Consider the following 13,976-nt stretch of genomic DNA (forward strand, 5'->3'; position numbering starts at 1 on the left):
ATCACTCATTGCGGGAGACAACTGTTTATTCAGACGGAGCTCATTCTAGTGGGACATATTTGTCAGATAAAACTGGATTTTTAAAGAAATAAACCCCTACCCTGGCTAATACACCTCCCGCTATATCTTAAAAATGGCTCGTGTGGCTAATGGGTGGAGCTGAACGGACATGTGACTGATGACCGACCTCACTGTATGCGGAGTCAAATTTCAGTGTAAAAGGAAGTCAAATCTCAGTGTAAATGGATGTGAAATCTCAGTGTATGTGGAAGTACCCCCTGCTGATTTTGTACGTTTGTCCACTGACAAAGAAATGATCAGTCTATAATTTTAATGGTAGGTGTATTTTAACAGTGAGAGACAGAATAACAACAAAAAAATCCAGAAAAACGCATTTCAAAAAAGTTATAAATTGATTTGCATGTTAATGAGGGAAATAAGTATTTGATCCCCTATCAATCAGCAAGATTTCTGGCTCCCAGGTGTCTTTTATACAGGTAACGAGCTGAGACTCTCTTAAAGGGAGTGCTCCCAATCTCAGCTCGTTACCTGTATAAAAGACACCTGTCCACAGAAGCAATCAATCAATCAGATTCCAAACTCTCCACCATGGCCAAGACCAAAGAGCTGTCCAAGGATGTCAGGGACAAGATTGTAGACCTACACAAGGCTGGAATGGGCTACAAGACCATCGCCAAGCAGCTTGGTGAGAAGGTGACAACAGTTGGTGCGATTATTCGCAAATGGAAGAAACACAAAATAACTGTCAGTCTCCCTCGGTCTGGGGCTCCATGCAAGATCTCACCTCGTGGAGTTTCAATGATCATGAGAACGGTGAGGAATCAGCCCAGAACTACACGGGAGGATCTTGTTAATGATCTCAAGGCAGCTGGGACCATAGTCACCAGGAAAACAATTGGTAACACACTACGCCGTGAAGGACTGAAATCCTGCAGCGCCCGCAAGGTCCCCCTGCTCAAGAAAGCACATGTACAGGCCCGTCTGAAGTTTGCCAATGAACATCTGAATGATTCAGAGGAGAACTGGGTGAAAGTGTTGTGGGCAGATGAGACCAAAATCAAGCTCTTTGGCATCAACTCAACTCGCCGTGTTTGGAGGAGGAGGAATGACCCCAAGAACACCATCCCCACCGTCAAACATGGAGGTGGAAACATTATGCTTTGGGGGTGTTTTTCTGCTAAGGGGACAGGACTCCTGCACCGCATCAAAGGGATGATGGACGGGGCCATGTACCGTCAAATCTTGGGTGAGAATGAAAATGGGTCGTGGATGGGTATTCCAGCATGACAATGACCCAAAACACACAGCCAAAGGAGTGGCTCAAGAAGAAGCACATTAAGGTCCTGGAGTGGCCTAGCCAGTCTCCAGACCTTAATCCCATAGAAAATCTGTGGAGGGAGCTGAAGGTTCGAGTTGCCAAACGTCAGCCTCGAAACCTTAATGACTTGGAGAGGATCTGCAAAGAGCAGTGGGACAAAATCCCTCCTGAGATGTGTGCAAACCTGGTGGCCAACTACAAGAAACATCTGACCTCTGTGATTGCCAACAAGGGTTTTGCCACCAAGTACTAAGTCGAAGGGGTCAAATACTTATTTCCCTCATTAACATGCAAATCAATTTATAACTTTTTTGAAATGCGTTCTTCTGGATTTTGTTGTTGTTATTCTGTCTCTCACTGTTAAAATACACCTACCATTAAAATTATAGACTGATCATTTCTTTGTCAGTGGGCAAACGTACAAAATCAGCAGGGGATCAAATACTTTTTTCCCTCACTGTATCTCACTGGATGCATCTCAGTATATAATGTATGTGTCTCAGTATGTAGTGTATGTGTCTCAGTATGTAGTGTATGTATCTCAGTATAGTGTATGCATGTCAGTATAGTGTATGTATCTCAGTATAGTCTATGTATCTCAGTATAGTGTATGTGTCTCAGTATGTAGTGTATGTATCTCAGTATAGTGTATGTGTCTCAGTATAGTGTATGTATCTCAGTATGTAGTGTATGTGTCTCAGTATGTAGTGTATGTGTCTCAGTATGTAGTGTATGTATCTCAGTATAGTGTATGTGTCTCAGTATGTAGTGTATGTATCTCAGTATAGTGTATGTGTCTCAGTATGTAGTGTATGTGTCTCAGTATGTAGTGTATGTATCTCAGTATAGTGTATGTGTCTCAGTATGTAGTGTATGTATCTCAGTATAGTGTATGTGTCTCAGTTTAGTGTATGTATCTCAGTATAGTGTATGTATCTCAGTATGTAGTGTATGCATCTCAGTATAGTGTACGTGTCTCAGTATGTAGTGTATGTGTCTCAGTATGTAGTGTATGTGTCTCAGTATAGTGTATGTATCTCAGTATAGTGTATGTATCTCAGTATAGTGTATGTGTCTCAGTATGTAGTGTATGTGTCTCAGTATGTAGTGTATGTATCTCAGTATAGTGTATGTATCTCAGTATAGTGTATGTGTCTCAGTATGTAGTGTATGTGTCTCAGTATAGTGTATGTATCTCAGTATAGTGTATGTGTCTCAGTATGTAGTGTATGTGTCTCAGTATAGTGTATGTGTCTCAGTATGTAGTGTATGTGTCTCAGTATGTAGTGTATGTGTCTCAGTATGAAGTGTATGTATCTCAGTACTGTGTATGTGTCTCAGTATAGTGTATGTATCTCTGTATAGTGTATGTGTCTCAGTATGTAGTGTATGTATCTCTGTATAGTGTATGTGTCTCAGTATGTAGTGTATGTATCTCAGTATAGTGTATGTATCTCAGTATGTAGTGTATGTGTCTCAGTATGTAGTGTATGTGTCTCAGTATGTAGTGTATGTATCTCAGTATAGTGTATGTATCTCAGTATAGTGTATGTGTCTCAGTATGTAGTTTATGTGTCTCAGTATAGTGTATGTGTCTCAGTATGTAGTGTATGTGTCTCAGTATGTAGTTTATGTGTCTCAGTATAGTGTATGTGTCTCAGTATGTAGTGTATGTATCTCAGTATAGTGTATGTGTCTCAGTATAGTGTATGTATCTCAGTATAGTGTATGTGTCTCAGTATAGTGTATGTGTCTCAGTATGTAGTGTATGTGTCTCAGTATAGTGTATGTGTCTCAGTATGTAGTGTATGTATCTCAGTATAGTGTATGTATCTCAGTATAGTGTATGCATCTCAGTATAGTGTACGTGTCTCAGTATGTAGTGTATGTGTCTCAGTATGTAGTGTATGTATCTCAGTATAGTGTATGTATCTCAGTATTGTGTATGTGTCTCAGTATGTAGTGTATGTGTCTCAGTATGTAGTGTATGTGTCTCAGTATAGTGTATGTATCTCAGTATTGTGTATGTGTCTCAGTATGTAGTGTATGTATCTCAGTATAGTGTATGTGTCTCAGTATAGTGTATGTATCTCAGTATGTAGTGTATGTGTCTCAGTATGTAGTGTATGTATCTCAGTATAGTGTATGTGTCTCAGTATTGTGTATGTGTCTCAGTATGTAGTGTATGTGTCTCAGTATGTAGTGTATGTGTCTCAGTATAGTGTATGTATCTCAGTATTGTGTATGTGTCTCAGTATGTAGTGTATGTATCTCAGTATAGTGTATGTGTCTCAGTATGTAGTGTATGTGTCTCAGTATAGTGTATGTGTCTCAGTATGTAGTGTATGTGTCTCAGTATAGTGTATGTATCTCAGTATTGTGTATGTGTCTCAGTATGTAGTGTATGTGTCTCAGTATGTAGTGTATGTGTCTCAGTATAGTGTATGTATCTCAGTATTGTGTATGTGTCTCAGTATGTAGTGTATGTATCTCAGTATAGTGTATGTGTCTCAGTATGTAGTGTATGTGTCTCAGTATAGTGTATGTGTCTCAGTATGTAGTGTATGTGTCTCAGTATAGTGTATGTGTCTCAGTATAGTGTATGTGTCTCAGTATGTAGTGTATGTGTCTCAGTATAGTGTATGTGTCTCAGTATAGTGTATGTGTCTCAGTATGTAGTGTATGTGTCTCAGTATAGTGTATGTATCTCAGTATAGTGTATGTATCTCAGTATAGTGTATGTATCTCTGTATAGTGTATGTGTCTCAGTATGTAGTGTATGTATCTCAGTATAGTGTATGTGTCTCAGTATGTAGTGTATGTATCTCAGTATAGTGTATGTGTCTCAGTATGTAGTGTATGTGTCTCAGTATAGTGTATGTGTCTCAGTATGTAGTGTATGTGTCTCAGTATAGTGTATGTGTCTCAGTATGTAGTGTATGTGTCTCAGTATAGTGTATGTGTCTCAGTATGTAGTGTATGTGTCTCAGTATAGTGTATGTGTCTCAGTATGTAGTGTATGTGTCTCAGTATAGTGTATGTACCACGGGGTGAATTATGTCCCTAACGGCGCCTCATAAATAATAATCAGCACCTGGCGACTGTGTCTCTGAAACCCTGTTTAACCATCAACATTAAACTCATTCCGCGTCACACACAGCACACATACACTGTAAAAAACACCAAATCACATGTAGACAAGCAGAAACGAAAATACAACTATACGAATATGCAAAGATAACTCAGCCTTTTATTTGTATTGATTTTTATTGATGCATTAAGGGATTTACACCGATTCACTATTTCAGACACTTTTACTGTATTGAATAAAATACAAGATGAGTTAACATGCATTCGTCATCGCGCAGTTTTAACAGTTCACATTTTCATTCATTTTGTGGCGTATTTTTACTTTTATTCTTGTTTAAACACAATGACTATAGGCTAGCCTATTGATTATGGATGGGCTGTTTTGGGGGTATTTGGGGGTAAGTGTCGGACGATCTCGGGTGATGTTAATGGTCTGATGGGAAATTGTGCTGATTGATGAAGTCTGGGATGATGGTCCAAATCACTGTTGCATTGTCCCTGTTGCCAGACACGCAGCGATGCGCTTATGTGTTGAAAGCCGCCCTGGATAAGAGCGTCTGCGAACAAACACATCATAACATAACGTTGCGGACCAAAGCCTGATGTTTTGGGGATGCATTATACTGTAGTCTAGTTAATAAAAACGATAGCATCACTTATTCATTAGATTGCATATAACCTCCAGCGGCAGCTTCGCTTTGCCGATATTTCAACCGAGTATAGAAATGCTGAAAGTTATCTGGCTGCCTCAGTTCGCCAGCGTTTCAACGAGTAAAGCACCGACAGTGTTAGTGCGCATGTGCGACTCCATTGCTCCCAGAAACGTGGCGTTTTAAACAGATGCGCCCTGAACAGACGAGATCAGCAGACAATAATAATGAGTAGAGATTCACTGCCAGCACTGAACAGACTGTGAGACATTATGTTTGCTGTGGTTTCAAAGGCACTGATACAATATTTGTCCCTGGCCGGAGGGAACACCCCAACACCGAGCAACAAGCTCCTAACTGTAGCGCGTCATGGCCATCACAACTGTCCTTTTCATGACGCAAACTGGAGGACTTCTAGAACAGCTGCGTACGGCGCCGTGCTCATGAATATTCATGAGCGTGTGATGACGTAGCGCTGCTTTCCAGCGGCTGCCTACGTCACAAGCCTTCGAATGTCTGCATCTGCATGGATACGGTGGTTTAATCATCACAGAGTCCAGAGTCCGCCAGTCATACGTGGATGAGGATGTGTCTGATAATGATAATGTAAGTACAAACAAACTTTTATGTTGTATAATGTATTTTGTACTTTTTTCAGATTTCAAGTGTTGAGTTATGCTTGCCCAATGAAAGTAAAGCTGGATAACCGAGTTAACAGGATAACTGTCTTTTTCCTTTCCTCGAAGCAACCATACCCTGCTGCTTTGTGTTCCAACCGAGCTCTCAATTACTTAATTGAACCCTTAATTGCAGTATTAATTTCCTAAATCAGAGCCTTTTAATTATTTTTAACAGTAAGTTAAGTATAGAATTGTATAAGGGAAGTATTATCTTATTAAGGAACTCACTGTTGATCAATAACACAATTTAAAGAGTCAAATGTAATCAAATTACTTAAATTAAGGGTTCGATTATTATTATTGTTGTAATCATCATCAAGATATGTGCTAGTAAATATGCCTTCTTGAAGCTGATTGAGGAGAGAGTTTGTGGCTTTTAAATTGTGCAACTTGACTCCCTTAACTTATTATTCTTACTCCAGACTTGTATAGTATAACTGCCAACAATGCACTTTTTGCAGTATTATTAATCTACCTTACTCAGGGCAAATACACACGATTCATGAATAATCATACAGTGACAGCAGCTTATAATTGAACTAAAGTACACATTTCAGTCGCGGTGTTTATAATTATTAAAACTGTTTTGCTCTTATTTAGTGCCATCATGAAAAGTGCTGTACTGGGAAACTTTTGTTTTTCATTCTCTGTGAGTAAGAAGTTGTGCTCTGGTTCTTGCAGGGTCCGATGCCAACCCCTGACTCCAGCTTGCCCGTCTGCGTGCCCCAGCCAGTCAGGTCGGTCGGTGTGAGCACTGCTGAGCACAGGGAACCTGAGGCCGCGGCCATCGAGCCCAACAAGCTGGCTCCCTGGTCAGTGAGGGTGCTGATCGTGTCGGCGAGGAATGGTCATGCCGTGGCGGTGAGTGACTAATAAAACCCAATGTGACAATGGCACGGCATAGACCCGTCCCTTGTAGTGTACGGTACACTTATACATTTCAATTAAAGAAGTGAATTTACCTTATCACGAATCCTGGAATCTTGTAGAACTCAATTTCTGTAATAATTGGACACAGACACCAATTCCAAAGATATAAATTGTCAAATTTATTCAAAAACAAAGACTAAATGTAGCACTACACTAATTATACAAAAGGGAAAAACTAATTAAAATTCAACTCTAGATCAACAAATCAAAGACAAATCACTTCCGTGACCAAATCAAAGACCATGGGATCGCATATGATAACACAAATCGTTAAACAGAAAAGGTTATAAACACATTGACTACAATACCGGTTAGTAAGACGAAGGTGAGTCTCTCATTAGTATTGTTAGTCAGACATTAAATAACTACGCAGGTTAGTATTTATGTCAGGTAACTTCTCGTTATATAAATATCAGTCTCATTTACGTTTAGGTGCCGAGAAAGATCCTATCATTACTTGTTACCACAATTTCCCTTAACTGATTATTATTCAATGATTAAGGATAGGCAGGGCCACCACTAATCTAATGTCTTATTAACTTATGTCTATTAACAGGCCTCTCTGGCTTCGGGCTCAGATAACAGCACACGGCACGAGGTCCGTGTGGTTTGGAACAAAGGCCGTCCGGTTCGGCTTTGTCCAAGAACTTCCACTGAGTCGATGCACCTGGAAGTTGGGGGTTTTGCGAAACAGTCTTTTCCAAACAGATTTTCCACTGGTTTGAAGGCTCCAAGGTTGTGCACAAAATCTTCTTGGCAAGCAGGGTCTCTCACCGTACTTATTTGAAGACAAAGTCTTTGAGGAAAGCAGGGCCCTGTTTGTTCCAAGGGTCAAGTTTCTTAAGACTCAATAGCTATTTAAATGACTGACACTTTCGTATTCAGTCGACTTAGTCAATTGTCCAGCTGTAAAACTCCATTGATCAGGTGGGCACAGGCGGGCAGCGCAGTCTGTAAAGTTCTTTATTTAATAAAGTCCTTTAAAAGAATTCTTCGTACGGCTCAATCTCCTTCTCCCAGTTTAACTCTTCTGTTGCCGGCAAAGACTTAGTTGGTTCCTGGTTCCGGTTCTGGTAACAGAGCTGTAGGTTGAGCTGTGGCAGCGAGTTACTGGTTCAGGTGAGAGAGAGAGAGAGAGAGAGAGACCGTGCACTGTTATCTGATAACTTTGGGGGGAGAGGTCTTCTTTAGATCAGTGCTTCAGCTCAGAGCTATGAATGCTCTTATCAAAATACACCCAACATAACGCTACACCCTCTAAACTCTGAATCAATCTGCTCTTGTTTTGTCTCGCTCAGGCCCGTGCTCTAGTGGATCTCCTGTCCAAGAACAGCCTGAGGGACTTGGAGATGGATTGCTCGGAGCTGATCGGGTCCCTGCTGCCTCTCCTGGGCACTGAGGACCGAGCCAAGGATGGAGGTCTGAGTGTCAGGAGGTAAGAACGTGTGTGAAGAGCCAGGACACCACGAGCATCGCACCAGAACAGAACAGCTTTGTGTGTAACGTGTATCCGTTTATCTCCAATGCACAGTCAAGACTCACTCTCTCTCTCCAGCGCCGCGATCCAGGACCTGAAATTGGCGCTGTCCATGGGAAAAGTGGACACAGTGGCTGAGCAAATGAAGCAGGACAAAGCCTGGGCACTGATGGGGGAACCAGGTCAGGAGACTGAGGGCATCTCCCTGCTGACCAGGTAAGACGAGCTGGGCTCAAGCTTTAAGCCCAGAGCAGAAACGGATGATTTACAGACGTCCGTGAGTACAGGATGAACACGATCATTATCTAGAGAAGAAGGAAGCGTATACAGATCAGCCTGATCCCTGTGCTGTTGATCCACAGGGCCCTGATGAAGTTCGCCGCCCCGATCCTGCCGTCAATTGTTCACCGCGTTTGGCAGAGCTACGGCCTGCTGAGCGCAGGCCAGAGGGTCTGCGCGGCTGCCTTCTTCTCCACAGTGAGTGCCAGCACCTTCAGTGTTAGTGTTAAACTAAGAACCTGTTGTCCAAGCTCGCTGGGGCTGGCGGTGTCTCCAGACTCACCCGTCTCTCTCCGCTCTCCCTTCTCCAAAGCTCCTGCAAAACCAACGTCTGATGGGACGCAAATTGCTTGCATCGGTCATTGAGATGATGCTGGAGGTCTGTGAGGACCACCTGGAGGAGACCCGCATACTGGCAGTACAGGGGTTGAAGGCTGTGCCCGTGAGTGAGGTAAGGAGAGCCATGGTCCTCTCTCTCAGGATGTGTCTGCAAGCCTGACACACACCCACCATGCATCTTTGTTCTCTTCACATTGTAATTGGTAGGAAAATGAATGTGTGTTTGTATTGAAATATGTTTTTATATACATGGTGTAATATATATAATTACACTGTATATAAAGTGCTTGGTTTACATTTTTGATATGAAATGACTCTTTCTTCGTGTTCTTAAATTGTACCTGGTTGGGGAGGAAATAAGGGCTGTGGTCTTGGAGTAAAATGAGGGGAATTGGAGGAGTGTGTCAAAGGAAGCTGAGCACGGCCCTCTTCTCTGCTCAGATATTCAAGCACGCTGTGGTGGAGATGGCAGAGCTGTCCGGCGCCCTTTGCATGCCCAAGGTGCAAGGGAAGCCGTTGATCCTGAAGTCCATCATCTGTCTGAGGACCGTCCTCCAGTTTTGTCCCGACAAACTGATCCCCAGGCTGTTCCCAAAGGCCAAGGAGGGCCTAGCACATGTGAGTATTAGAGTTTTCTTTGCTTGCTTGGTTTCATCAGTCAAAAAGATGATGATTTCTCTCTCTCACTCTGCCCTTTCTTTATATGACAACCACGTTCTTCTGTGCGGTCTGAGTGGAGAACAGGGTTTTATTTCTGACTGACCAGTTCGCTCACCTGTCTCTGAAACATCGCGGCTACATTCGGTCTTCATCGCCGTGTCTGTCCTGCGCTTGTGTTGCAGGAGGACCCCGAGATCCGCGAGGCCTATGTACTTCTGCTGGGGACCATGCTGAAGACTTCGTCTGGGAAAAGAGGACTCCGAAAGCAGCTCCACGGCTCCATGGCCTGCCTGCTGCTCCAGCTGCTTGACCCCAGTCCAATGGTCGCCCAGGTAAAAACGCTGGGCCGTGAATACCGACTGTGAGGAGGCTCTTGGCTCTCGGACGGCTTTACCAAAATAGTGCTTGAACGGCCTCATAAGGGGCTCAATCGGTTAAAGCGCGGGATGAGCCCTAGGAGATGTGGGTCACCGGTTCCAAATGTTTCGGGGGAAAGACGGTATACTCAACCCGACGACCTCGGAGCAAAGAAAAGCCACCAGCAGCTCTCTCTGTATTTCTCGGCGATGACCCTGTCCCGCTGTCTTGCTGGTGCCTCAGTGAACAGGGCTGTGTTGTGCTTCCCCACCCAGGTTTGCCAGCAGACTCTGAGGAAGTGCGTTCCAGCTGTGGAGAGCTACGCTTTCAGCAAGGCGTTCGAGAACCACTTCAGTGAAGACACCTACGTCTACACACCCTTGATCAGAGATGCGACCACTGCCTTGGTAAGTGGCTGTCCACGGCTGTGTCCTCTCGGGGCTCTGGATGGAGTTCCGCTCGCCGTGTGTCTGCGTTCGAGGCTGTTGTCTGGACCATGTGGCCTCCTGTATTTTCTGCTGAAAGTTGCTCTTGTTCTTGTAGAGAGAGAAATTCCCTGGGATGATGTCCGTGTACCGAGACGTTGCCCTGGAGTTCACCAAGAGCCCCCAGCCTAACCAACGTGCGAGTGCCGCTGTGTTCATGGGTAAGAGCTCTGTCACAAATATTGATTGATTTACCTGCACTAAAATAATAAACGTGTCCCACTGTGTAGAGCAGCTTGCATGGTTTCACACCTGTTGTTTTTCTGTGTCAGGGGCCCTGCTTGAAAGGATCGGCGTCTTCAGCTTCTGCGCAGCTTCGAAACTGAAGAAAGGTAAGTGGACGTCCCTGGTTCATGACTTTGAGGGCCGTGGTCTTGCTTGCTTTGGTGCAAGAAGGTTCCACGGTTCAATAACACGTAAGAAAATATGGAAATGAGGAACTAAATTAACAAAAGAAATACAAATCTGTGCCTTATGCTGTTGGCTCAGTGTTTGATGGATCATTCCTGCAACTGTGATCAGATTTTTGATTGCTTTGATGCCCCAATGATATTGACAATCCAAAATAACACCTGATGCACCATTGTGACACCATAGCACTGGGTAGCTCTTGATTTGAGACTTTCACTACAAGACCCTGTCATTTATTGGTGAATGTGCAAAGCAAGATGTATCTACAGCAGGTTTCTCTCTCTTCACAGCTCTCTCTTGCCTTCTGAGCGACCCTGATCGGGGAGTCCAGATTTCGGCAGAACAGTCCCTGGCCGGCTTCCCCTAAGTGCCTGCAGCACTTCCTCCAGAGTGCTCCTCCCCACGCGAGTAAACGCAGTAGTAGTGTGAGCTGCGCCTCACGACAACAGTGACAGCTGAGTATATAGTGTGTCTCAGTATATTGTGTATCTCAGTATATATCTCAGCATATTGTGAGACGCACAATATATAGTGAGACGCACAGTATATAGTGAGACGCACAATATATACTGAGACGCACTATATATACTGAGACGCACAATATATATTGAGACGCACTATATATACTGAGACACACTATATATACTGAGACGCACTATATATGCTGAGATGCACTATATACTGAGCTACACTATATATGCTGGACTCCCTGGGTGCTGGAGTCTCTCGGTGCTGGACTCTCTCGGTGCCGGACTCTCTCGGTGCTGGACTCCCTGTGTGCCGGACTCTCCGGGTGCCGGACTCTCCGGGTGCCGGACTCTGTGCTAGTGCAGAGCTCGTATGGTCCTGAACAGTGTGAGTAGAGGAGCCTGTGCTTCATAAACTGATAAGAAACAAAACGTGCCTAGCAGTGTCTGACCATAATCACCAGTGGTTTGATTGACAGATTCGGTTTGTATCTTAGAGACGTTCTGCACGATAAAATGTTTATTGCTCACCTTGTGAAGCACGTGTGCGAAGCGTTTAAAAGACATATATTATTCTGCACAGGAGCCGTGGGGATTGGGCGGTGTTGACGTCTCCTTTGTGTGAAGAGAAAGCAGCAGAGCTGTGATGCATGATGCATGGTCCAGATGAATGTAATGAAGTGAATCATGCTGGTCGTGTCTGCTCTTGTCGTTGAGTAAACACAGCGGTGAAAAACAGCTGTGATGTAGTTCTGATCACACTCGGGCAGCAGCGGCAGGGATGGACACAGGGGCAAGTATGGGGGACATTGAGGGACATCGAGGGACAGGTGTATGAAAACAGGGCGCCTCAGTCGGGAGCTTTATTGAGATTTGACGGGAAACTGTTCTCGGCTTCACGTCGATGTGGAAAAGCGGAGTCGGAAGAGAACACTTACTGAGTTCTGCGCGCTCAGTGGAGAGAGAGAGAGAAACGCACAACTGACAACATGAAACAGTTGACAACTTTTATTAAGAATTTACTTGTCTGTGTGCAAAGTTGTATTACGTTTGCCTTATACACACACACACAGATGGGGGCCCAAAAAGGCCATAATACATCGCATTGCGTGCATACTATATTGGGGTGTGTGTGTGTGTGTGTGTGTGTGTGTGTGTGCCTTATCGGCGGGGCAGGACTAGAGGGACACAACACTGAGTGACTGAGCCATGTCCCTGAGCAGGACAGTACCGAGGAGTGACTCAGTGCTGAACACACGTGTCCACGGGTGCCACACGACTTTGATAATTCGTCCGTCCACAGAAGGCAAAGTACATTTTTAGGACAAATGTCCAGTGTCCAACAAATGTACTTTGCCTTCTGTGGACGGACGAATTATCAAAGTTGTGTCCATAATATTATATGAGCAAAACCACATTTTGTGCACTGAATGTAAAAGCTGCATTTCATTTCGTGGACGGAATGAAAACCCTATCTCATAATTCTGTCCATTAATTACAGATCTTTTGCATTTCGTGGCAGGAAATGTGTTCTGCTGCACAAAAGCGCTTTTGTGCACGGGATTGTGTGACACAAGTGGCGCCCCGTGTGGCACCCGTGGACAAGTGTGTTCAGCACTGAGTCACTCCTCGGTACTGTCCTGCTCAGGGACATGGCTCAGTCACTCAGTGTTGTGTCCCTCTAGTCCTGCCCCGCCGATATGGCACACACACACACACACACACACACACACACACACACCCCAATATAGTATGCACGCAATGCGATGTATTATGGCCTTTTTGGGCCCCCATCTGTGTGTGTGTGTATAAGGCAAACGTAATACAACTTTGCACACAGACAAGTAAATTCTTAATAAAAGTTGTCAACTGTTTCATGTTGTCAGTTGTGCGTTTCTCTCTCTCTCTCCACTGAGCGCGCAGAACTCAGTAAGTGTTCTCTTCCGACTCCGCTTTTCCACATCGACGTGAAGCCGAGAACAGTTTCCCGTCAAATCTCAATAAAGCTCCCGACTGAGGCGCCCTGTTTTCATACACCTGTCCCTCGATGTCCCTCAATGTCCCCCATACTTGCCCCTGTGTCCATCCCTGCCGCTGCTGCCCGAGTGTGATCAGAACTACATCACAGCTGTTTTTCACCGCTGTGTTTACTCAACGACAAGAGCAGACACGACCAGCATGATTCACTTCATTACATTCATCTGGACCATGCATCATGCATCACAGCTCTGCTGCTTTCTCTTCACACAAAGGAGACGTCAACACCGCCCAATCCCCACGGCTCCTGTGCAGAATAATATATGTCTTTTAAACGCTTCGCACACGTGCTTCACAAGGTGAGCAATAAACATTTTATCGTGCAGAACGTCTCTAAGATACAAACCGAATCTGTCAATCAAACCACTGGTGATTATGGTCAGACACTGCTAGGCACGTTTTGTTTCTTATCAGTTTATGAAGCACAGGCTCCTCTACTCACACTGTTCAGGACCATACGAGCTCTGCACTAGCACAAGTCCTTAGTCGTTCAGAGTCCGGCACCCGGAGAGTCCGGCACCCGGAGAGTCCGGCACACAGGACTCGGCGCTCTTCCAGAAGACGGCTCTTCTCACAGACGGCAGGGAATTCAATGCAACAAAATAAACCTCTTTGCTTCTATAACGACTCGTTCCGTGTTTCCTCTGTCACCGGCCTCATCTCCACTGCACAGCACAGGGCGGACTCAGTGAGAGCAGCAGAGCCCGTCTTGGGTCGGGTCCTGTGCGTGTGGGTCGGCGCTTATACAGTTTTCACCTCCAGCAGCTCAAACCAT

General features: G+C 44.5%; 1 protein-coding gene across 1 annotated transcript; it reads left to right on the forward strand.

Annotated features, from left to right (window-relative positions):
* Positions 1 to 5,596: 5,596 nt before the first annotated feature.
* On the forward strand, positions 5,597 to 11,556 carry LOC136711820 (maestro heat-like repeat-containing protein family member 1). Its single transcript, XM_066688329.1, has 12 exons — positions 5,597 to 5,685; positions 6,441 to 6,620; positions 7,988 to 8,124; positions 8,245 to 8,382; positions 8,529 to 8,643; positions 8,759 to 8,896; positions 9,226 to 9,402; positions 9,627 to 9,776; positions 10,077 to 10,208; positions 10,345 to 10,447; positions 10,559 to 10,618; positions 10,988 to 11,556. The coding sequence occupies exons 2-12, from the start codon at positions 6,447 to 6,449 to the stop codon at positions 11,062 to 11,064; spliced, it is 1,401 nt and encodes a 466-aa protein (XP_066544426.1). The 5' UTR covers positions 5,597 to 5,685; positions 6,441 to 6,446; the 3' UTR covers positions 11,065 to 11,556.
* Positions 11,557 to 13,976: the final 2,420 nt, after the last annotated feature.

This window comes from Amia ocellicauda, chromosome 16 (genome assembly GCF_036373705.1).
Source record: "Amia ocellicauda isolate fAmiCal2 chromosome 16, fAmiCal2.hap1, whole genome shotgun sequence".
Lineage (NCBI taxonomy): Eukaryota > Metazoa > Chordata > Actinopteri > Amiiformes > Amiidae > Amia > Amia ocellicauda.